At 41.0% G+C, this 26,159-nt stretch overlaps 1 protein-coding gene across 1 annotated transcript; it reads right to left on the reverse strand.

The window, feature by feature from the left end:
* Positions 1-7,864: 7,864 nt before the first annotated feature.
* Positions 7,865-25,731, reverse strand: SMCO1 (single-pass membrane protein with coiled-coil domains 1). Its single transcript, XM_090287022.1, has 3 exons — positions 25,727-25,731; positions 8,881-9,069; positions 7,865-8,330 (listed from the first exon to the last, which is right to left on the reverse strand). Exons 1-3 carry the CDS (start codon positions 25,729-25,731, stop codon positions 7,880-7,882), a joined length of 645 nt encoding a protein of 214 aa, XP_090143148.1. The 3' UTR covers positions 7,865-7,879.
* Positions 25,732-26,159: the final 428 nt, after the last annotated feature.

Consider the following 26,159-nt stretch of genomic DNA (forward strand, 5'->3'; position numbering starts at 1 on the left):
CTCCCAAAGTTGCAGTGCCCACGGCAACACAGCCTATAGTGTGCCGCCTGCCCGGAGGGTCCGTCTCTAGAATCTCGCAGGGCTTCCTGCTTTAGCTGGCTTGTAGAAAGTTGCGGGAACGTGGAATTGTTGTACGTGCACAGAAAACGGAAACCTCCAAACAAGTTTTAAATATTCTTCCCCCAGTACTCCTCAGTCTTTCTGTTTCAGTTATTTGGTAACTAAGTCGCTTAGATTGCCATCCAAAGTTTTTAGTAAAGCATCTCCGAGGTTCATCTCAAACAAAAGGTGATCAGAGAATCAACAAACAGCAAACTTGTATAATTTGCAGAGACACAACACTTCCTTGCGTCGCCCAGCCCCTTAAGTCTGCGTCTCAAAGGCCAGTTGTTTTAGGGCTGTCTATCCTGAGGCTCAGTAGTCATGTGCATGTAATGGGGGACTCAAATGTTGGAAAAAGTTTAGTTTCAGGTAATAGCTAATAAGCTTAGTAATCAACGTTTGTAAAAAGGTATTGTTCCAGGAACTGAAGGTATGACCCACCTTCACTGCAGGAGACCATAAGCAGTTCCACCTTTGTGACTCAGGACTTCAAGTAATTCAAGATGGTATCTGAATCATTGTACTCCAAGGTGAGGCGACCACCACCCAAGACACAGATAAAGACTACTGCCCAGGGCGCAAGCCCAGGACACAAAGACCACCTCCCAGAACACAGATGAAAGAATGATGCAGCTTTGATCTGAGTAACCTTTTCCCTGAATTCCAAACCCCTTACCTACACTTTTCTTCTAATAAAAAAGGTCCGTTTATAATGGAATTTAAGAATGTCTGTAACCACACAAACCTGCCGGCTTCTTAGGTCCCCAACCATCTGAATGAAGTGCACATAAAGATTCAATCCCTGTCTCTGCTTATAGGGTGTGGTAGACACCAGGTTTTCCAATTTCACATGTATATGATGTAGTATTCTATTATTATATCAATCTAGAACAATCAAAATTACAAAGAGGCTGAAACAAAATAGTTTAACATTCTATGCATTTTGAAATAAGTTTTTCCATTTGGCATTAAGTTCTTGTACGAACAATTTATTCTACTGAATTGAGTGCTATGAAAAATATATTTGACTGGGAAATGGCAGATTAAATTAAAACTTGTGATCCTTAGTACTTTAGAACCAAACCTTTGTGGATGGAAAAAAGGGTTCTATGGACCTGCATCATAAACCCCTAATGCAGGTCATGGTGGGTAGTCCTGTTACATAATGGGGGGTCTCCAAAAATCCCCAGAGCCTGTGGGGTGAGGGATGGGGAAAGGAAACGGCTTTTAAGATGCCTTTACATGCCTGTGGCTAGTGGCTAGTGGCTAATGTCTTCGTTACACAAATGGCTTTGGTTCTTCCAAGGCCCCAAGAAGATGGGGGGAGGGAAAGTTTTGACCATGGAATGATACAGAAAGAGCACACAGCCTGTGTTAAGGTTCTGTAAATGGTCAAAACTGGTTACCATGCCCAGGACACAGTCAGGGATTTAAAAATAAGCGGCAGACATTTTAGGGGAGAACACCACGCAGCTTTGAGACAAAAGGGGAAACACCATGTGGCTTTGGAAAGGAAGGGGAGAACTCCATGCAGTTCACAAGGAGGCTGGGAACTCCACATGGTTCTTCATTAAGAGCTGGAGGGCACCACAACACAGGCAAAACTTCCCCAATCAGGATCAAATGATGGCAGCTGCAGGTAAAACTAAACTGTGCCTGGGAAGTAGGAAAACTGTATCTCTGACTTTTCTAAGACTAGCCTGGTTTGGTACGGGGAAGCAGAACTATGTGTTTGTGGGTGTTTTAAAGAAAATTTAACGACAAAAATCTGCAAATAATCTAAATCTGTATAACCATTAAATAAACAATTCTTTTTCTTTTCACCAAACTCTGGTATTGAGAGTTATGCTTCTGGTGGCAAGCAATTGAGCCACTAATAACTAAACAGCCCGTGGATTCTGTTTCAATTGGAGCAGCCTGTGGGTTCTGTTCAGTCCCACCCTGTAAGGGGCAAGGAAACTGGTTATTCCCAAACCAACAGAAAATAATTAGCAGCAAAGGGCAAATGTAATTAGAGGGTCTCTGAGTCAGAGTTAACACTATTAGCATATTTACAAATCAGAAAAGGGGCATTCTGCAGCTCAGCACAAATGCTTCTGAGGACAAAGGATATCTGAGATCAAGTTGGGGAGATAGTCATCACCAAACTCTGGGAAGTGGGAAAATGTAGTTCTACAGCCCAGCAAACAAGATAGAGAAATTTCAAAGAAGAGCTAAAGGAAGACCTATAACTAGATCACCCTAGGTTAATTTTCACCCTCAGTTAATTTAGTTAATCACGTTAGATTGTAACTCTGGAGTATCCAGCATGGAAAAACAGAGGAGAAGGAGGGGGAGAGGGGAAGAGAGGGGGCTTTACTCGCCTTAGGATAAAACAGCCAGCTCCATCTTTTCAGCATGCACCTTGATTTGGCTTTTAGGCTGCACCCAGAGCTGCAGATCTGTGAATAAACAACTGCCTCAGTTACTACTCAAGTCCTGTGTCCCAGTGTTTTATTGTGAGCATTTCTCAAAACCCTAGGCATTTGTCTTATTACTAAAAAGGTTTATCTTTGCCTTAATTAAGAAATTCCCACTGTTTCTGTATATCTGGGTGTGAGAAACGCTCACAATAAAATACCGGGACACAGGACTTGAGCAGCAAAGTGATTTCTTTATTCGCGAGTCTGCAGGGTCAGGCGCACCACCAGCCAGGAGCATGTGCGCGTGAAGTAGACAAAGAAAACTGGTTTTATACTAACACAATTAGCTCCCCCTCCCTAACATGACTAGCTCCCCTGTCCCTCTCCTTCTCCCCTGTTTCTCCATTACTGGTTAATCCGGGTTCACAATCTAACACAATTAACTACTTAATTAAGGGTGTGATTGACTAAGGGTAATCTAGTTATAGGTTTATCTCCAATGTATTTGCAAAGTTATCTAGTTACATCTTCCCATTTCTCTGTGTTTGGTGATGACAGTCTTCCTCCTTTTGATCCCAGAGATATGTGTGAGGAGCGGTGGAATGTCATTTCCTCACCCCTTTTCCATGATTTATCTGTTAATTACCTCCTACTGTTACCCTGGCTGGTTTGGCTCAGTGGATTGAGCGTCGGCCTGCGAGCTAAGTGTCGCTGGTTCGATCTTCCAGTCAGGGCACATCAGAGAAGGAAAACTCTGACTCCAAAAAACCTCCACTGCCTTGCGGCATACCTCTTCAGGGGAAAGGCTAAGGGAGTAAACCCCGACAGAAAATCCGGAGCCGGAGTCCCTAAGGCGGTTTGACGTTGTAGTCAACACCGGCAACTCCTGCGGCGCACCTGAAGCCAAGCTGTATTGACTCCGTCTTTCCCTTGGACCCTTCAGCTGCGAAGAGAGGGGGGGTCTGCTGCATGGGCAACAGCAGACCCTCCATATCACCCTGCCCAGGCTCTGTAGCTTCAGCTTCACTGGAGAGGACACTCCAGCGTCATCGCAAGATGTCGATTCAACACGGGAGGAGACAGATACCGTGTCACTCCTGAGTCGGACTGCACAGCCATTCTCGGCGGTGCAGATAGACTCTTAAGAAGCTACACCATCGTCTCTCGAGACGGACGGCTGCCGACGACGACCTCCTACTGTAACAGAACCCATGGGCTGCTCCGATTGAAACAGAACCCACGGGCTGTTTAGTTAGGGGCCCGATTGCCCGCCGCCAGAATTATAACTCTCAATACCAGAGTTTGGTGAAAAGAAAAAGAATTGTTTATTTGTACATAGTTCTGCCTTCCCCTCCCAGACCGGGCCAGTCTTAGGAAAGTCAGAAACACCATTTCCCTACTTTCTAGGCACAGTTCAGCTTTACCAATAGCTGCCAATCACTCAATTCTGATTGGGGAGGTCCTTTCTGTGCTGTGGTGCCCTCCAGCTCTCAATGCAGAACCGCCTGGATTCTCAGCCTCCTTGTAAACTGCCTTCTTCCTGCAAACCGCATGGATCTCCTCTCCTCAAAACCGCATGGCGAGAACCTCTTCTTTAAGCAGCCTGGAGACCCCTTCTCCTCCAAGCCACATGGAGGGAGCCCACGAGAGCCAGAGCCAGAGAGAGAGCTAAAATGTCCACAGCTGCTTATCTATCCCTGACTGCGTTCTCTGACACAGTGGGTGTTGCAAGCAGTTCTGCCCATTCACAGAACCCTATGCAGGCTCTGTAGGCTCCTTCCGTACCACCCCACAGTCCAAGACCCCTCCCATCTTCCTGAGCCTTGGAAGTAAAGCGGATCTTTGTGCAACAATGTTTCCAGCCACTAGCCCCAGGCATGCAAGGGCGTCCTGAAAGCTGCTTCCTTTTCCCCATCTCCCAGCCGCAAACTCTGGGATTTGTTTTTGGACTCCCCTGTTTCTGTAACACTACTGGTTTGAGAGTCACTGGCTTCTTTATCCCTTACATAGGTTAACTCACTTTTGAAACAGTAGTAAGTACCCTGAAGAGAGTGCATAATCTTGTTAACTATCCTGTAACCCAATGCAGAACCGCGTGGAGTTTCCAGCCTCCTTGTAAACCACATAAAGTTCTCCCTTTCCTTTCCAAAGCCACAGGGTGTTCTCCTCCTTCCTGCAAACCACGTGGATCTCCCTTCTCTTCACAAAACCACATGGAGATCCTAGCTAAAATGTCTGCTGCCTATTTTTAAACCCCCGACTGCATCCTCTGACCCAGTGCACGTGGTAACAAGTTCTGACCATTCACAGAACCTTGCACAGGCTCTGAATGCTCTTCCCGCACCATTCCATGGTCAAAAACCCCTTCCATCTTCTTGGGACCTTGGAAGAACCAAAGCTATTTGCATAACTGAGACACTAAGCTACTAGCCATAGTCATGCAAAGACATCTTAAAAACTGTTCCCTTTTCCCTATTCCCCTGATGCTGGAAATCAAGACTTCTGATTTAAGGTATGTTTCCATGCCTCTCGGTTCAGGTGTTTAATGATCCGAGCAGCGAGCTGGCCTCGCTGGTGCCAACAGTCTCTGACTGCTCAGGCCTCAGGATCTTAAAGACATCCTGTGACTTAAAAAGAATCTTGCTGAGTACTCCGTCTTCCCTGATGTTGATAAGAAAATCAGACAAAACTAAGCACAAATGGTGTTTAACCTTGATTGCTTTCTGTTAGTGTTTAAGGACCAGTGCAACCATTCCATAGTCTTAAAAGAATAAATGATTGGATATCTGTTTTTCTGTTTTTGAATCTATAGATGCTATATAGACTTGTTTATCAGGAAGCATTCTCTTCAGTTAATCCCTTAAGCTTCCTCTGTTGTAAGTTTCAACTACATTGTAATCATTCCTGGAATGTGCTTGTGAGCTCATTCTTGACCCTCCCTGTTGGTTAGCATATCTGGAAAAACCAATAAAAGGAAAGTGCTTGCACTGCTCAGTGCTGACCTGCCTGACTGTGTGGCAGCCCTCCGTCCGTCCCATTCTGTCTGCTGGAATTACTTGTGTGCCCTTGACCACAAAATACTACAACATTCCCCAACCCACAGGCTCTGGGGATTCTTGGAGACCCCCACTCTGTATCAAAAACACCTGGCAATCTCATTTGACCAGGCTCCGGACTGCTGAGTTAGTGGGTGAAACATGTCTCCCTCCTCCTCCTTGCCTTGGTTTGCTATCTATTCTGCCTAACAAAACTAGTTAAGATGGTAAGTTTTATGTGTATTTTATCACATTAAAAATATTGGGGTGGGGAGGCCTGAGTTTTTTGAGGAAATCAACTGTAGAGGAAGAGAAAAGAAAATCACTGCATGAAGATAGTCTTTAAGGTTTTTTGGGTTTGCTGAAGTCATTCACATTGGGGAGATGAGTGGTTTCCAGATAAACCCCAAACAAGGAGATGTAGGTCCTTGGTAGAGAGCTTTGTTTTGTTTTAATATGGATTCAAAAATGTTTGGATGCCATTGAGTTGTCCATGGTATTGATCCATTAGCCCAGAATTAAGCTCTCTACAATGGTTCCAAACTGCTTTTCCCGTGAAATCATCCATTATTCTCTGAAATATTCAACTATGTTCTATTTGCTGTCATCTTATACTTTCATGTCATTGCTTTCTAAATCTATCCTAAATGAGTGGTTTGTGGCTTGCCTGCTTCAAGGATCAATTCAGTGAACTTTTTTAGCAAGTATTTCTCCATCACACAGTGATACCCCTCCTCTCAACTCACCCAAATCATATATCCCCTAGTGATAGTGGTTTTTATCTTAATCTTACTTAATTCTTGCATTTAAAAATTTTTTTATCCTCACCCAAAGACATTTATTCATTGCTTTTTAGAGAGAGAAACATTGATGCGAGAGAGAAGCATTGATTGGTTGCCTCCCGTACATGCCCTGACTGGGGATCTCTTGCACCTGGACATGGGAACGTATGCACCCAGACTTGGGACTGAACCTGCAACCTAGGTATGTGCCCTGACCAGGAATTGAACCCTCAACCTTAGAGTTATGGGATGACACTCCAATCAAATGAGCTGGTACACCTGCCAGGGTTAATTTTGCATTTTGATTCCATCTTTAGAACTCTTCTGTAATGAATACATTATATATGCTTCCTCAGATTTCCTTGGCCTTGATTACTTTCTGGACCCACTGTTCCTTGGTCTGCCTGGGGCTGAACAGTTGCATTCCTGGAAGCTTTGTCTCCTGCCACTTTTAGATTCCTGTGAAACACTGCACTGAACAATGCAGGCTTTGACTTTCCCGTGGCTGCTGGGAGGGCTTTGATGCTGCATCCTGGAAGTATGGGGTGTCATTCCCCACGGAGCAGACTGAAAATAGCAGTTGAAAATAGTGGACTGAGTAAACACAGCAGAGACATTTCCTTCTTTTATCCAAGGCGTGATTTCTTCAAACAGTATGTCTGAAGAAAGACCTGATTGAGGGGGTGTACTTGCCAAGCAACCTGCTTTGTTTTTTGTGGCTTATGTTCAATGAGATGCCAGCAAGGTAACTATCACCCTGTATGACTTCTTATCCTTTTCTACCTAACATCCTTCCAGAGTGTTACCTCATTCTTGCTGTCCTGAATTTGTACCTCCCAAATAAAGGATGAGCATTTAACCTTTACATGGAGGACAGGGTCCACATTTTTATACATTTCTGTTACAGCACTTAGCACATGGCATTTGGTGTTCAATTAAGTATCCTAAGTATATGGTCAATGTATGTGAGTTCCCTTTCTAGTTTAAATAATTGTGTTACTTTACTAGAGAAAAAATGTACATCACTTGCAATACAGAGCAGGTAATTTTTATTGTTTCGTCTTTTAATAGATAATATATTCACAAGGTTCAAAATTCAAAATGTGCATATGGATTAACAGTGAAAAGACTTCCTCCAACCTTTGACCTCCTAGCCTCTTAGTTTTCTTCCCTAAAACATCCAATGTTATCATGTTGTTATGTATCTCTCCAGACAAAGTTTATAGTTTTTGGGTATATTAGTTTATATATGTGTATATATGTATTTGTGTTTATCCCTTTTTACACTTAACAATACATATTGGAAATAAATATTTTAAAACAGCACATCTTTGTGATAACTGTATATCATTCGTTATACAATAGTAACACAGAGCTTCTTCATTTTTTTTATATGGCTACACAGAAAGTATCCAGTGTATCAATTTATCATAATTTCTCTAATAGTCCCCAACTTTTGCTATGAAAGTAAGTCCATAACACAATTCTATATACATATATTTCTCCATTTGCAAGATAAATTACTGGAAGTAGAATAGCTAGGTCATAAGGTAACAGGTTAGTTTTTGACTGTTAGTATCAACTCCTTTAGAGATACCAGTTGCTTTTGTTCTTCAGAGGCTGCCACTGCTTTCCCCTTCTCAATGAGCTGAACAGTTCTCAACAAACTATCTTGCAGCACCTGGTTCTTTACCATGTTGGTGATCACGAAACTGACATCCCTCATGTACATCTGTCTCACGTTGGCATTGTAGTGTTCTGCCTTGTTACCATATGCAATAAAGAAGGTACAAAGTGCTGTGATATTTTCTTCTTGCAGTCCAAATTCCTCCAGGACAGACTCCCACACAACTCTAATGCGCTTGTTCTTGACTTTTTGTCTAATGACAGAGGCTAAGGTGGGAAGACCTCTCACCAGGTCTGGAAGCCTCTCAAGCACATGAGTGTGCAAGCAGATGAGTACTTCAATGACATAGCTATACATAATATTCAATTCCATTGCAGTTAACCTACAAAAAAGGGAAGAGCTTCTAAAGCAGTAGAATACTTTTTATTTTTATTTTTATTTTTTTTACTGTGTGGTTGCCTCTCACTTGCGCCCCTAACTGGGGACCTGACATGCAACCTAGTCATGTGCCCTGACTGGGTAAAGCAGTAGAATACTTTATGTTCAACTATAAAATGAATTCTATTAGGAGAACTCAGAGAAGTCAAAATCCACTAGGAGAACCAGCTATTACATTTTAGAAATAAGAGCTTTGCTAGACTGAACACCTTAATTCTCTGGCCACCCATACTATATATCTCTCAATTGCAGAGGAGTTATATTATCCATCTCTGTGTTAGTAAGACTTTAGCAAGCAAGAGACTGATGAGTTCTACAGTGCCTGGCATATTAACAGGTGCTCAAATTAACATTTTTTGAACAAGTGAACCTAAGAATATGTGATCTCTTCACAATCCATTGCTGGAACCAGATTAAGAAATTAAATTTTAGAATGACCATTGTAAACTCTCACAATGCCACAAAATTCCACTGATTTCTCATGGGATACTCACTTGAGTGTCAGAATTGCTGTCCACAGCTCATCTTGGACTGCCTGGCTTGCCAGCATCTTGCTATCATGTTCAAATTTTTGTATCAGATTATCCTTGGTGAAGTCCAGTTGCTTAAACTGTGCTTTTAAAGCTTGGAGTTTGGGATGCCGAAGATGGCGGCAGAGTACGGGCAATGTTCTCAGCTCGCTCCTATTAAGGAGAGACTCCAGGAACAAATGCAGAGAGGAGTGACTGAGTGAGTGTGGATCTCCGATAGCGTGAACAGGGAGGAGAGCGTGGGGGCAGCGTGGAGGGGGGTGGAGGGGTTTACCACACACTACAGGCTGAGTCATTCCGAGACTCGGTGCGTCTGCAGTACCAAGACGGAGAGCTCACTAGCTGAGAGGTGCTTGGAGGCTTCCCCTGCTAGGGGCACACCGATAAGTGAATTCTTGTAGGGAGTTAGGGAGAGGATTTGGCCCAAAAAGCCAGAGGAGGGAGAGAACAGTGAACAACCAGGACTCGGAGAAACCGCGTGATCTGAGTCTAGAGGGAAACCTCCTCAGCTGCAACCTCTGACCGAAGCACCCCAGGCGCGCCCAGCACTTACGCTAGGGCCCTACAGAACAAAGGGACAGTTTGGGGGCAAGGAGACAGCCGCACAGAAAAGCTGCTGCGGAACTCTGGGCCGGGGGAGAGCTCCTGAGCAAGAGAGCAGTGCATGCCCCCGGCGCTTTGAGCAATTGCGCTAGAATCCCACAGAACAAAAGGTGGGTTTGGGGCTAGGAGAGAAATAGGGCACGCAGGACGTGTAAGTAGGGAAGAGAGCGGAGGCGGTGGTTCTGGAGTGGAAGCGGTTTTAGGGCGGAGAGAAGGACCCGCAGGGAAAGGCTGCTGCGGAGCTCCAGACTGGTGCAGAGCTCCTGGGTAAGACAGCACTGCGCTGACCAACTGCACTAGAGTCCTGCAGAACAAAGGGACGATGCTGGGGCAGGGAGGGAGATAGAGCGCGCAGGCCTATAGACAGGGAAGCCAGCGGAAGCTGTAGCTCGGAATAGAGACAGTTTGGGGGCAAGGGGAAGAGCCCACGCGGGAAAGCCACTGCAGAGCTCCAGACTAGGGGAGAGGCCCTGGGCAGGAAAGTGCCACTGGGCCCGGCGCTTTGATCGACTGTGCCAGAGTCCTGCAGAACAAAGGGACGGTCTTGAGACAGGGAGAGAGGTAGGGTGCGCAGGCATATAGACAGGGAAGAGAGCAGAAGCTGTAGCCTGGGAATAGAGACAGGACTGGAGGCAGGGCGGGGATTGCTGGCAGGCACAGGCTGGACCAACAGGGGGAAGGAGTGGCTGGACAAGCCTGAGGAGGGCTGAGGGCACCTCAGGAGGGAACAACTAAAGGCAGCTCACAGCAGAGCGGCGGTAGGCCCACGAATAAAAGACTAGCAATCCCAGAATCAAGCAGGACCTTCCGACAGCCAGCCAACCAACCAGAAAAGATTTGAAACCCAAGGAATTTTGAATAGAGGCAGACTCAAGAAGGAAGGAAGGAAAAACAAAAAAACAAACCAACCAAAAATACCGAGAGACTGTGCCTAAAAGTAGAATTGAGTTAAAATCCTCTCATTCTTTTATTTCTCACTCTCTCTCTAACTGCCCATCCCATCCTTTCTTATTCTCTCTCCTTTTCTCCCCTCTTCTTCCCTCCCTTCTCTCCCCTTAGCATATCTCCCCTTCATTCTATTCTTTGTTAATTTTTTAATTTTAAGTTCTCTCCCTTTCCTTTCTATTCCCTTCTTCTAATCCCCTTCCCTCTCCCTTATCTTCATCCTCCCTCCGTTTCCTTTCTCTCTCTCTCCTTTCTCTGTGCTAAGCACTTTCAATTTTATTAAATATCTTTCTTTATTTTGTCCCCTTCAGTCTACATTCGTTTTTCTTTCCTCCCGTGCCCTTATTTTCCTTCTCTCCCTATAAATATTCTCTCTCCCTTTCTTTCTCTCTCCCTATTCCACTTTACATTCTAATCTTTTAATATTTAAATTTTAATTCTAATCTATTCCCCTCCCCCTTCACCCTCCCCTTCTTAACCCTTCTCTATTTCCACCCCATCCCCTCACTTCTTTCTCTGACTTTTGTATTTCTCTTCTTAATCCTATCTTTAGTCAACTCTTCAATTTCAATCTTTCCCTCCCTAATATCTCCTCTTCCTCTTGATTTCCTTCCCTCCCCCGTGTTCTTTCCCTCCCCCATCCTCTTGCTTTCCCATCTCTTATTCCTCTCTCTATATATTCTCTCTTTCTCTCTATCTTGCTATTTTATATCATGTTTTAATCTCCTAATTTTTTTTATATTTTATATTTTTTAAAATTTTTATCCGGTCCCCCCTCTTCTCCCTCCCCTTATTCTTTTGTTCTCTCTCTTACCCTTCTCTTCTCTACTTTTTCTCTCTCTTTCCTCTCTCCCTTCCTGTCTTGCTATTTTCTACTCTGTATTTTTATTCTTGAAAATTTCTTTCTCAATCTGTTTCCTACATTCTAACCTCCTCAGCCCTCTGCTTCAATTTCTGGCTGTCTGTCTGCTTGGATGTCTATTGTGTCTATCCTCCCTTCCACGCTAAACGTATAGCATATACCGATTATATAATCCTAATACTATACACTTCCACTTTCTCACTCCACACTGTAACTCTCTCCTCCTTTTCAAACATACAGTGTAAATGTTAATTGCTGTCTTATATAACCTTGATCCCAATTGCTAATATTATTACCCTATCAACTTCCCGCTCAAAATTACCCTTCCTTCATTTAAAACAACTCCTATCTGTTTCTCCTATGAAATAAGAGTCCTAATATCTCCACAAGTATATTAATACGGGCTCATTTGCAACCTATAGTGAGACTGTAGTTGGGGAAGATATTGGAGGGTGTGGGTTTCTTGCTTGGGTTGTGTGATTATGTTTTAGCAGCACTTCCACAAAAGATCTCAAGACAAGGTGGGCAGAGTGACTCTCAATCAACTAACCAGAGAAAAAGACACACCAAAGAGTAGCTGAAATACAACCAGACAGATTAAAGAAATAACATCAAGGACAACACAGACGGAGATCCAAGATGGCGGAGGAGTAAGTGGAAGCTACACTAACCTCCTCCCAGGACCAGCCAGTGCTAAGTCAGCCCCAGTACAGCAGACAGACCTTTCCCCTCCAAGTGGCGTCAGACTAAGGGGAAATAAAAGCCCTGCCTACAGGAATTAAGCTGCCACACCCATGGTCCTTAAGCCTGACGGCTAATCACAGATTGAGTAGATTAACAACTAAAGAAGACAGACAAAGGCAGTAGATCCCTGGAAGTCTCCAATAGGCTGCCTAGGGCCAGTCTGGTACATGATCTGACGCTACCAGAGGCAGATCCAGGAAGTGCAAACCATTCTAAGAAGCACCAACAAACAATAGGAGTCACAAAAATGGGGAGGCAGAGAAACAACCCCCCATCAAAAGGAAAGATAGAATCCCCAGAGAGAGTGCTAAATGAAATAGAGGGGAGCAAAATATCAGATACGGAATTCAAAACATGGATTATGGAGAAGCTGAATGAGCTCAGTGGAAACCACAAAGAACTCCAGGGAAACTACAAGAAATTCCAGAAAAACTACAAGGAATTTACAGAGAATTACACGAGCATGAAAAAGGACATAGAAGCTATCAATAAGAGCCAGGAGGAAATGAAGAATACGATCTCTGAATTGAAGAACACAGTAGAAGGAATTAAAAGCAGGCTAGAGGAAGCAGAAGATCGGATCAGCGAGCTGGAGTACAACGTACACAAAAACTCCCAGACAGTGCAACAAAATGAAAAAAGACTGAACAAGACTGAAGAGGTTGTAAGACAGCTGCAGGACAACATGAAACGTAATAATATCCGTATCATAGGAATTCCAGAAGGAGAAGAAGAAGAGCAAGGGATAGAAAACCTCTTTGAAAAACTAATGACAGAAAACTTCCCTAACATGGGGAGAGAAAGAGTCACGCCAGTACAGGAAGCACAGAGGGTCCCAATGAAAATGAACGCCAACAGGCCCACCTCAAAACACATCATAATTAAAATGGCAACATTCAAAGACAAAGAGAAAATCCTAAAATCAGCAAGAGAGAAACAACTAATAACATACAAGGGAGCTCCAATAAGGCTATCATCAGATTTCTCAGCAGAAACATTACAAGCCAGAAGTGAATGGCAAACCATATTCCAAGCAATGAAAAACAAAGGCCTACAACCTAGAATACTCTACCCAGCAAAGCTCTCATTTAAAATGGAGGGTGAAATAAGGAGCTTCTGAGACAAAAGAAGGCTAAAAGAATACATCTCCACCAAACCAGCAATGCAAGAGATGCTAAAGGGTCTGCTTTAAGAAGATAAAGAAACAGAGAGAGACAGAGAAGAACACGAGTACAAAGGGGAAAAATGACAATGAATAAGTACTTATCGGTAATAACCTTAAATGTAAATGGATTAAACGCTCCAATTAAAAGACATAGGGTAGCTGAATGGATTAGAAAGAATGACCCACATATATGCTGTCTACAGGAGACCCACCTTAGAACAAAAGGTCTACACAGACTGAAAGTAAAGAGATGGAAAAAAGTATTTCAAGCAAATGGACATGAACAAAAAGCTGGGTAGCAATACTTATATCAGACAAAACAGATTTCACAGCAAAGGCCATAAAAAGAGACAAAGAAGGACATTTCATAATACTTAAAGGAAAAATCCATCAAGAAGATATAACCCTTATAAATATATATGCACCCAACTTAGGAGCACCAAAATATATAAGGAAAATTTTGAAAGACTCCAAGAAAGATATAGACACCAACACACTCATAGTAGGGGACGTTAACACCCCACTGTCAGCAATGGACAGATCTTTGTAGCAAAGAAACACCAAAGATATTGAGGCATTGAACAACACTCTAGGTCAAATGGACTTAGTTGATATATATAGAACTTTTCACCCCAAAGAAACAAAATATACATTCTTCTCAAGTGCACATGGGACATTTTCAAAGATAGACCACATGGTAGGACACAAAACAAGCCTTAAGAAATTCAAGAAAATTGAAATTATATCAAGCATCTTCTCAGATCACCATGGCTTAAAATTGGAAATCAACCTCAAGGAAAAAACTCAAAAACCTTCAAACTCATGGAGAATGAATAACATGCTATTAAATAATGAATGGATTAACAATGGCATCAAGGAAGAAATCAAAAAGTTTCTGGAAACTGATGATAATGAACACACAACAACCCAAAACCTATGGGATACAGCGAAAGTGGTCCTGAGAGGAAAGTTCATAGCAATACAGGCCTATCTAAAAAAGCTAGAAGAATCTCTAATAAAAAATTTAACCCCACAGCTACAAGAACTAGAGGAAGAACAAGCAAAGCCCAGATCAAATAGAAGGAAGGAAATCATCAAGATCAGAGCACAATTAAATGACATAGAGACTAAACTAACACTTCAAAAGATCAACAAAAGTAGGAGCTGGTTCTTTGAAAAGATAAACAAAATTGACAAGCCTTTAACCAGGCTCATCAAGAAAAAGAGAGGACCCAAATAAATAAAATCAGAAACGAAAGAGGAGAAATCACAATTGATACAACAGAAATACAAAGGATTGTGAGGAATTATTACGAACAACTGTATGGCAAGAAATTTGACAACCTAGAGAAAATGGACAAATTCCTGGAAACCTATAGTCTTCCCAAACTGAATCAAGAAGAAGCAGAAAGTCTGAATAGACTGATAACAGCTAGTGAAATTGAAGCAGTAATCAAAAAACTCCCAGCACACAAAAGCCCTGGACCGGATGGCTTCACAAGTGAATTCTACAAAACATTTAGGAAAGAACTAACTCCTATCCTCCTCAGACTATTCCAAAAGATACAAGAAGAGGGAAGACTCCCAAACTTGTTCTATGAAGCCAGTATAACCCTAATTCCAAAACCAGGTCAAGACACAACAAAGAAAGAAAACTACAGGCCAATATCACTGATGAACATAGATGCTAAAATCCTCAACAAAATATTGGCAAATCGGATCCAGCATCACATTAGAAAGATCATACACCAGGATCAAGTGGGATTCATCCCAGGGATGCAAGGAAGGTTTAATATTTGCAAATCAATAAACGTAATACACCACATAAACAATATGAAAGACAAAAATCACATGATCATATCAATAGATGCAGAAAAAGCATTTGATAAAGTACTACACCCATTTATGATGAAAACTCTCAGCAAAATGGGAATAGAGGGAGCATACGTCAACATAATCAAGGCCATATATGAGAAACCTGAAGCCAACATCATACTCAATGGGCAAAAACTGAAAGCATTCCCCGTGAGATCAGGAACAAGGCAAGGATGTCCACTCTCTGCACTCCTATTCAACATAGTCTTGGAAGTTCTAGCCACAGCAATCAGACAAGAAAGAGAAATAAAAGGCATCCAAATTGGAAAAGAGGAAGTAAAACTGTCATTATTTGCAGATGACATGATAGTGTACATAGAAAACCCTATAGACTCCACAAAAAAAAAAAAAAAAACAACTACTCAACCTAATAAGTGAATTCGGCAAAATATCAGGATACAAAGTCAATATAAAGAAATCGAAGGCATTTTTATACACCAACAATAAAAACTCAGAGATAGAAACTGAAAGAAAAATCCCATTTACCATAGCAACAAGAAAAATAAAGTACCTAGGAATAAACTTAACCAAGGAGGTAAAAGACTTGTACTCAAAAAACTACATAACACTGAAGAAAGAAATTAAAGAAGATACAAATAAATGGAAGCATATACCATGCTCATGGATGGGAAGAATCAACATCATTAAAATGCCCATACTACCCAAAGCAATTTATAGATTCAATGCAATCCCTATTAAAATACCAGCAACGTATTTCACAGACCTAGAACAAATACTTCAAAAATTTATATGGAACCAAAAAAGAGCCAGAATATCCACAGCAATTTTGAGGAAGAAGAACACAGTAGGAGGAATCACAATACCTGATATCAAACTATACTACAAGGCCACAGTAATCAAAATAGTCTGGTACTGGCTTAAGAACAGACATATAGATCAATGGAACAGAATTGAGAGCCCAGAAATAAACCCAGGTTCATATGGTCAACTAATATTTGACAAAGGGGGAAGGAACATCAAATGGAGTGAAAAGAGCCTCTTCAACAAATGTGTTGGGAGAACTGGACAGGGACATGCAAAAAAATGAAACTAGACCACCAACTTACACCATACACTAGAATAAACTCAAGATGGATCAAAGACTTAAATGTAAGCAGTGATACCATAAAAGTCCTAGAGGAAAAAATAGGCAGGAAAATTTCAGATATCCCACGTAGCAACATTTTCATTGATATATCTCCTAAGTCAAGGGAAATAAAGGAAAGAATAAACAAATGGGACTACATCAAACTAAAAAGTTTCTGCTCAGCTAAAGAAAACATCAGCAAGATGAAAAGGAAACCAACCATATGGGACAATATATTCGCCAATGACATCTCAGACAAGGGATTGATCTCCAAAACATATAAAGAACTCATACGACTCAACACCAAGAAGACAGACAACCCAATTAAAAAATGGGCAAAGGACCTGAACAAACACTTCTCCAAAGAAGACATACAGAGGGCCCATAGACATATGAAAGAATGCTCAACATCACTAGCCATCAGAGAGATGCAAATAAAAACCACAATGAGATACCACCTCACCCCAGTCAGAATGGCCATCATCAACAAATCAACAAATGACTTGTGCTGAAGAGGATGCGGAGAAATGGGAACCCTGGTGCATTGCTGGTGGGAATGCAGACTGGTGCAGCCACTGTGAAAAAGAGTTTGGAATTTCCTCAAAAAACTAAAAATGGAACTGCTTTTGAACCAGAATCCATTGCTAGGATAATATCCGAAAAATCCTGAAACACCAAATCAAAAGAACCTATGCACTCCAATGTTCATAGCAGCACTATTTACAATAGCCAAGTGCTGGAAACAACCTAAATGCCCATCTGTAGATGAGTGGATCAGAAAACTGCGGTACATTTACACAATGGAGTTCTATGTAGCAGAAAGAAAGAAGGAACTTCTACCATTTGCAACAACATGGATGGAACTAGAGAGAATTATGCTTAACGAAATAAGCCAGGCAATGAAAGAAAAATACCGTATGCTGTCACCTATTACAGGAAACTAATGAACGACACAAACAAATGAGCGAAATTGAACCAGAGCTATGTAAACAAGAAGTAGACTAACAGTAACAAGGGGGGAGGTGGGAGGGAGAGAAGGGGGTAAGAAGGGGAAGGGTCAAGTCAAAGAACATGTATAAATGACCCACGGACACGGGCAACTGAGTGGGGACTGAATATGGGGGAAGGGAGGGGCAGGGTGCAGGGAAGCAAGAGGGGGGAAAAAGTGAGACGACTGTAATGGAAAAACAAACAAAAAACTTTTTTAGTGGGGGAAAAATGAAAATATAAAGAATGGAAATGCCAGTTCAGTGAATATTAAGACCAAGATTTTCCTTCACATTGTATATTTTTCTCCCTATGTGATCCCTCCAGAGTTTGGCATTCTAAAGAAGTAATGACATAAGTTTCTTTGCATAAAACTAATAAGACTAGTTGTTAATAGAGATTCCTTTTTTTTTTCTTTTTTTTGACCAAGTCTTTGACTGGAATGTCAAGCCTAAAGGAGACATACTTGGGCTCAGGTTGTTACCAAAAAGCCCTGAGGAACTGGGAATGAGTTTCAAAGGTAATAAAAGCCCGCGAGATAAAAGGGCTGGTACCATGGTTGGTTGTGTGGTCCACAGCAATCTTTCCAGGGAAGGAATGAAGGTTGTCTTCCTGAAAGATGGCTAGAAGGGACCTTAAGGCACAATGAAAAACCAGAAAGACTTGGAAAGGACAGGTGTGTACAGGCAAGGATGAATGCCAGGTATGTGGCCCAGCTTCTGTGCCCTGACGAGCAGACTGAGGGTCACCCTAAATGTTCCTTGCGTAAGTTCCAGCAAAGCAGAACTAAAGATCATAAGTGATCATTTTCTGCTCTTGTTGTGTTTATGCAAATGAACGGGATAAATTAAAAATGGACTTAATGTAGTCCCTTTAATGACAAGGAGGGTAATCTTAGGGAGAAATGTCATTATTCAAGGAAAATCACAATGATCAGTGGTAGACTATAAAGTAGTGCAGCTAACTGTCCTAAAAGTTTCTTTTCACTTAAAATATGGTTTCACTTGAAAATTAAACCATGTCTGTGATATCATCAAAGATATTCAAGTTGCAGGCAAGTAGAATGTCAAGTGCCTTGCAACTGGATGTCTTCCCAATAAGACAGTCTTAGAGATTTAGAGACTTGTTTGTGGGTTATATTACATAAATTAACATGTGTTTTCTGTTTTCAAAGGGCATAAGCCTGTGACCGCATTACCTGAGTGATTGTCTGTACGTATAAGCCTCACTTAATTCTCTGCAGCGCTGCTTCCTGAGACTCAACTGTTTGGCTGAACTAAATGGCTGGGTTGGTCAAGAATGGGGTGGTCTGTGGGCTTCACTTTAAAACTGGTTTCTCTTTTCTATCCTAATGGCTTGGACAGAAAGGGCCCAGAGGTCTCAGAGGGGGGAAACCTAAAGTATTTCCCTCAGCCCAAACTAAGTATAATGGGCAAAAGTGTTTTGGACAGGTGAGATGTGCCTAGCACACCTTCCTCCAAAGAAGCCCCTTTTTTCTTTTTTTTTTTCCCTAATGTGGAACATTGAAAAATTAATCCCTGACTTTTGTCATCTAGTAGTTATGGATTAAATGATGTCTTTTAACCCTTTTCGCCAAATCTGTTGCCCCCAGAATACAACAAAGATGCCAGCCTGTTAAACCAAGCACACCGTTGTCCGGAGACCGCCAACTGACCTGGAGTCTGCGTGATCCTTTCCCATGTGGGAAGGCCACGCTCCTCTCCACACCCCCACTCTTATTAGGGATTTCTGGACCCAAAGGTAGGTAGGACAATGACCATGTCCAGCTTGAAGCATCTAGAGGAGCTTGAGACCTTCGCCCATTGTCCTTTACAAGATTAGAAAGGGTCTTAATATCTGAGAGGGAGGGATAGTTATTTTTTATTGTTAAAATAATTAATCACATATTTACTAAAAAAAAAGAGAGAGAGAAGAAGAATATATGAAAGGGTGAAGCGGGAAAGCTTGTATGTACGAACCATGGATATGGACTTGGTGGGGGGATTGCTGGGGGAGGGAGATGCTGGGTGGAGGGGAGTAAAGGGGAGAAAGTTGGAACTATTGTAACAACATAATCAATAAAATACATTTTAAAAAAAGCTTGGAGTTTGTGGTCTACTCTATAGGATAAAATAATCAATTGTTAATTTAGGTCAGGGGATAAAATTAAGGTGATGTCAAGGGTAAGACTATCATATGTTATTTATAACCACTAAAAAGTTGGGTGGCTATTCTCCATTCTCTCTATCCATCATCCTAGTTCTTGCATTCCTTATATTGCCAAACTTTTGAATTGTCTACTTGAATTCATCAGCCATGTTTTGTCTTTGAATTGTATTTTTTACTTTAAAATGTATTTATATAACAAGCATTACTTTGAGTCTCACAACAACCATAAGAAGTGAAGCAATCATTTTTACTATTTTACACATAAAGAAATTGGGTATCAAAAAGATTGAGACCTAAGTTCATATAACTAACTAGTGCAGGAACCAGTATTTAATAAGGCAGCCTTCTCTACCCTATTCTGACTATTCAAATTCTATCCTTCCTTTAAGGATAAGCTTAAGTTCCACTGCCTGCTTAAATCCCACCAGCCTTTCTACCTAGAGATCTCACCCTGCTTATTCCATTCTCCCAAGGACTACCTCTATCACTTGTCACTTCTCACCTCCTGCTTTATTTTTAGAGTTAGCTTTTCATGAACAAAATTGTAAGCTCTTGGAGGAAGAGGTTCTTGGATAGCTTTATTCCCATCCCTCAACACCTGGCAGAGAACTTAAACAGGAGTAATAAAACATGTCTTGTATAAAATCTGCAACGTGAATGAGATGTTGAGCTGAGTAAGCAAACAAGGGGACTTGAGTAGTTCTAAACAGCCCTAATCATGAGAGGGCACTGTAGCACCAGAATGACGTCTAACTGAACTTGCCTGAAGCCACCCACACTGTCTTTTATGAAGGAAATGAGACACAAACACATACCACTTCCCTGAGCTTCTATGTCCACAGTGACCTGAATACTGTTGTGGTTGCTCAGGTTCTAACCTTGACCTTTCTCTCAAGGCTAATTCAGCTTCAAGTACCTCCTCTATCCCTAAGTTCTAGACCTGTATCTTCAACTATGTTTCGTACATTTCCACCTGAATGGGATGTCAAACTAAACTACTAAAGTGAACTTACTAACTACCCCCACCCCCATCTTCCAAAATTATGACAGTGGAATGTTCTCACTGCTATTTACATAAGGCTCAGTATGAAATGTGCATTTTGCAGGAGTGTAAGCCTGCATGACCTAATATACTGCAATCTCTACACATCAAAACTATATTATCTGGCATACTGTTTCTATTAACTTTAGACCATAGGTTATCTCTAGCTTGAAATGTAGAGAGGAACTCTAGCTTGTCAATTAGTATAAAAGTTTATAATTGCAGCAGTTCTTTGGCATCCTCTCACCAAAAACCATTTCCAGAGCATTCCAAATAAATCCTAAAGAACATTCTGCAAATCTGAGTGTTTTCTACTACAATTCCCCAGCTCAGTTAATGACATCACCAGCTATTCAATTGCGTGAACTAGAAATCTCAGAATGATTCTACCCCCCCCCCCATTAATGTCTTTAGTCTACACCTCTCCATCTCCACTAAACCAGTTAATCATCATCAGGATTACAGTAGCCTAGCTGGATCCCTGCCTTCAATTTCTGCCACCTCCAATCTATGCTTCCAGGAATATGCTCCTGAAACACACTTATGATTATGTCATTTGACTGATTATATATATATTTTATGCCACCTGACTTGCCCTGTGATATCATTAGAGCCAAGTTGGATCTCCTTAGCAGGAAACAACGTCCTTTACCCTATGCTCCCACCTTCTGTCCCTCCTCTCACAGCCTCGTTACCAGTTGCTTAAGACATCTAGCTGCTGACTGAATATAGTATGTGATTCCAAGCTTCTATGGCTTACATGTCCTGTTTCCCCAGCCTAGAGTTCCTTTCTGTATTTTTCTTTCTCATAAACTCCTACTCACACTTTAAGATCAAGCTTAAATGTCTATGAAGAGTTTCCTTTCCTAGTGTCAAAGGCAAAATTAATTGATCCTCTCTTCATGTTCTAATAGCCCTTTAGAAACATGACCATTATATGGTTAATCACATTAAATTTTAAGCATTTTTGAATACTTTATTATCCCTACAGGCTGTGAGTTCCTTCAGGGCAGAAATCACATTTTACGTATTTTTGTATACCTACCATATAGCACATGCATTAACTGAATGGAATTATTGCACCTAGGAATAAACTTTTATTATTAATTTACATATTTTTTTACCTAGAAGATTTAAACCGCTTTATTTACCTTTTTTTCTTTTTGAGAGAGAGAGAGAGAGAAACATCTGTTTGTTGCTCCACTTATTTATACATTCATTGGTCGATTCTTATATGTGCCCTGACCAAGGATCAAACCCGCAACCTTGGTATATCTGGACAATGCTCTAACTAAATGAGCTATCTGGCCAGGGCAAGACTTAAACCACTTTAACAGATACAGAATTCTAATTGGCATGTCTGTAATTCTTTCCCTATTTTTATTCCTGATACTTCTCTAACCCATCTTCCCAGAAAAGCAGACCTATGCTTGTTCCCTCCCAGTAGCCTTTAGCAACCTTTTCATCGCCTTCTTCAAGGATATCAGGGTAGTGGTTTTATTGTTCATCTTCTTAAGGCAAAATGAAAGGAAACAAAAGGAAAACAAAAACCCAGTAGAGGTTTGAATCCAGGGTTTTCTGCTGTCTTCCACTTAGCAACAGGTAGCACCCCCGCAAGTATTCAGTCTAAATTCTGCCTCAAAGGTCACTCAGTACAAGAAGCTTTTAATAGCTTGTACATCAAAATATAGTCTCAAAGAACTGATCATGAGAACACAGGTGTCTGAAAATGAACTATAATATCTGCCTTTGAAAAATGAGCTGTAGTACATCAACATAGCACAACAAACAGATGTAATTGTGGTTCTATGTATATTCTGTTAAATGTATATACAAATATACAAATGTAGACATATACTAGGATTTAATTTGATGAAAACATTACTCTCAGATTTTAACAACTTTATTATTCAATTATTATCTAAATTAGGTTTAAAGGGAGCCCCAGACCTTTTATGATATATTAGATCAATGCTTAAAATCTAATCATTCTTAGAAATAAACAAATTCCTATTGAGAGCTTCTAGTATTAGATTAAGTATTGTAAATAAAAACCGACATAAAACAGGATTCCTGAATTTAAAAGATTTAAACTCTAACTGGGGAAATAGAACATTATGTAAAAAGAAAATGTGGATAAAATCTTGTGTGCTAAATAGGTACAGACCATAAAAATAATAGATGATGAGAGTAGGTGGTAATTATAGAGTAGGCTGTACTAAAAAATTCATAGAAGACTCATGCACTAAGTTTCCTTATAAGTATTTTACAGACATCACCAGCTGCAGCTCCTGCTTAACCAAGGAAAGAAAGACCCTGACCACAAGAAACTGGGCAAGTGTCAGCGACTCATGTCAGAACCAGCAGAAACGCTGCCTGCAAGTCCTAGTCCCAGATATCAGCAGTGAAACTGCGGATCAAGTGATGAAACTACACGATGACACTCACAGGATATAACACTGAAACCACCCAAGAGCAGAGCTGAGAAACTGCACATCGCCAGAAATTCCTTAGTTTTCCTCTGCCCACGGTTCCCCTATATAACTAGCCAGGATGTCTGGGATGCTAAGATAGGCTTTCTGACGAGAGCACCCCCATCTTCCAGGTTGCTGGCACCTGAATAAAACCACTTTCCTTTACATCAGCATCTGACTCTCAAGTATTGGCTTTCAAAGCGAAGGGCAGCCAGGCCTGCATTCGGTTACTCTAAGAGAATACATTTTAAATGTTCTCACCACACAGGAAAAATGCGTAGCTCTGTGTGGTGATGTTAACTAGACTTATTGTTTTGATCATGTCCCAATATATACTTATATCAAATCATTATGTTGTACTCCTGAAAATAACATACAGTAGCCCCTCTTCCTGACTTGTGGTAGATACTTGCCCAGACTCTCAGTGGATGCCTTGAAACCATGGATAGTACTGAACCTTATATACACTATGCTTTTCTTACACATACATATCTATGATAAATTTTAATTCATATATTAGGCACACTACAGATTAACACCAAAGCTAATAATAAAATAGAGCAATTATAACAATATACTGTAATGAAAGTTATGTGAATGTGGTTTCTTTCTCAAATTATTTTATTGTACTAGGCTCACTCTCTGACATCTTGTGGTGATGTAAGATAGAATGCCTAACGATGAGATAAAGTGAGGTGGATGATGTGGGCATTGTGACACAGTGTTAGGATACTATAAGGATTGCTTGAACACCAGAACTGAGATACTGTGACAGTGGGTCTGATAACTGAGATGGCTTCTAAGTGACTACTGGGCATGGATACATTGGACAAAGAGATGACTCACAGCCCAGCTGGGACACAGTGGGTCAGTGCAAGACAGCTTGAGATTTCATCAGACTACTTAGAATGGTAAACAATTTAAAACTTATTTTTTATTTCAGAAATTTTCCATTTAATATTTTTGGACTATGGTTGATTATGGGTAACTGAAACCACAGAAAGTAAAACCATAGGTACAGGAGGGCCACTATAATGTTATATGTTAATTACATCTCAATTAAAAACATTTTCCCCTTCTGACGATTTTTAAATGTACAGTTCTGCGACATTAAGCATATTTACACTGTTGTCCAACCAGCAGCACCATCCGTCTCCAGAATTTTTTCATCTTCCCCAGCTGAAACTCTGTACCCATTGAACACTGACTCCACATTCTCCCTTCTCCTCAGCCCCCGAAACTACCATTTTACTTTTTGTTTCTATAAATTTGACTACTTTAGGTCCTTATATATGTAGAATTGTATAATATTTGTCCTTTTGTGCATGGGAGAAAATTATCTCTCTTCATTCCTCAATATTGATGAATCTCCGTGTCATGCCTGGGAACTTCAGCAGTGCTCTTGTTATGACCATGAGCAGACGCAGCTTCAGAGCAAGCCAGGCAGCAGAACAGAAAGAGGAAAAGAACCTGTCACAATGAAAAGTTCCTCAAAAGCTTCACAACAGAAATTCTTCAAAAAAACAAAAACAGAACTATGTATGATCCAAGAATCCAACTTCTGGGTATATATCCAAAGGAAATGAAAACAGAATATCAAAGAGATTTCTGCACTCCCATGCTCATTGCAACATTAATCACAATAGCTAAGGTATGAAAACAATCTAAGTGTAGGAGAAAGAAGGAAATCCTGATGTTTGCCACAACATGGATGAAACTTGACAATCTTGTGCTGCATGGTATCACTTATATGTGGAATCTAAATAAAAAGTCAAACTCATACAGAAAGTAGAGAAGTGATTGCCAGAGGCTCAGGAATGAGGAAAATAGAGAGGGGTTGATAAAAGGGTAAAGGAAAAAACAAACAAACTGCCACTAAATTAACCACCTGTAGAATTGTTCCATTGTTAGCATGCTTATTGTGAGGAATAACAGATTTGTCTTACTATTATTATTTTTTTAATCCTTACCCAAGGACTTTTTTTTTTTTTTTTTTTTTTTTTTTTGAGAAAAAGAGGAAGGGAAAAAGAGAAACAGTGATGTGAGAGAGGCATTTCTCTGCTGCCTCCTGTATACGCCCAGACCAGAGATTGGGGATCGAGGATTGAATCCGCAACCTTTTGGTCACAGGATGACGCTCCAATCAACTGAGCCACAATGGCCAGGGTACAGCTTTGTCTTACTGATTAAGCCTTTTATAGTTGGGGCTTCTGTCCTCAAGGAATTAACAGTTCAGTGAGAGATACTTTATAAATCAGATTCTTCTTTCCTGAGGTTTCTTCTCAAGCCCTTTATTTCTCTGGAGCTCACAACAGTTTTCTTATGGGCAGCTCTGTGGTCAGAACTTTGGCAAGGAGATAAAACAGAAGGGGGCAGAGTGGTGTAGACTCTGATGTAACCTAGTATCTCTCTTCAGCTCTCTCAGAATAAGCCATTTTTGGGGGCCAGCCACTAGCCCCTGGAAGAACACTTAGTACAGGGCAAAGAGCAAACAATTCTGCTCCAGGAACAGAGTTTGCCACCCACCAGTGCTGTTCCCTGTAGGATGCTTCCTGCCTTTCCAGATCTCCTGCTTTCATTGAGTGCCTCTTCTCTGTGTAGACCTAAATAGTACCTGCTGATCTTGACTGCCTCTTCTATATTTGGCCTTTAGTCTGCCTGATCTTTTGTAATTTTTGTTCTCTTCTGCCAGGCTCATCTTCTTCCTAACACTTCTTGTCCCTGTTGTATCACTTTTCCACCTTTTAAAAATAAAACTGATGAACTTTATTTTTTGGAGCAGCCTTAATTTCACAGCTAAACAGAGAGAAAGTAGAAGAGTTCCTACCTACTTTGGCGTCACAAATTCACAACCTACCCCATTATTGATGTCCTGCGCCACAATGCTACATTTGTTATAATTAATGAACCTCTATTGAGACATCATCATTACCCAAAGTCCATAGTTTACATTAGGGCTCACTGTTGGTGGTGCCCATCCTCTGGGTTTTGACAAATGTATAGCAACATGTATCTACCATTGTAGTATCATATCAACTAGTTTCACTGTCCTTAAAATCCTCTATGTTCTATTTATTCACCTCTCCCTTTCCTTAAACCTCTGGTAAACACTGACCTTTTATTGTTTCCATAGTTTTACCTTTCCGAGAATGTTATATGGTTGGAATCATACAGTACATAGCTTTTCCAGATCAGCTTCTTTCACTCAGTTAAATGCATTTAAGTTTTTTTCCATGTCTGGTCATGGCTTGATAGCTCCTTTCTTTTTAGCATTGAGTAATATTCAATTG

The sequence above is a fragment of the Furipterus horrens genome, unplaced genomic scaffold (assembly GCF_987537825.1).
Source record: "Furipterus horrens unplaced genomic scaffold, mFurHor1.1.pri manual_scaffold_1, whole genome shotgun sequence".
NCBI classification, from domain to species: Eukaryota; Metazoa; Chordata; class Mammalia; order Chiroptera; family Furipteridae; genus Furipterus; species Furipterus horrens.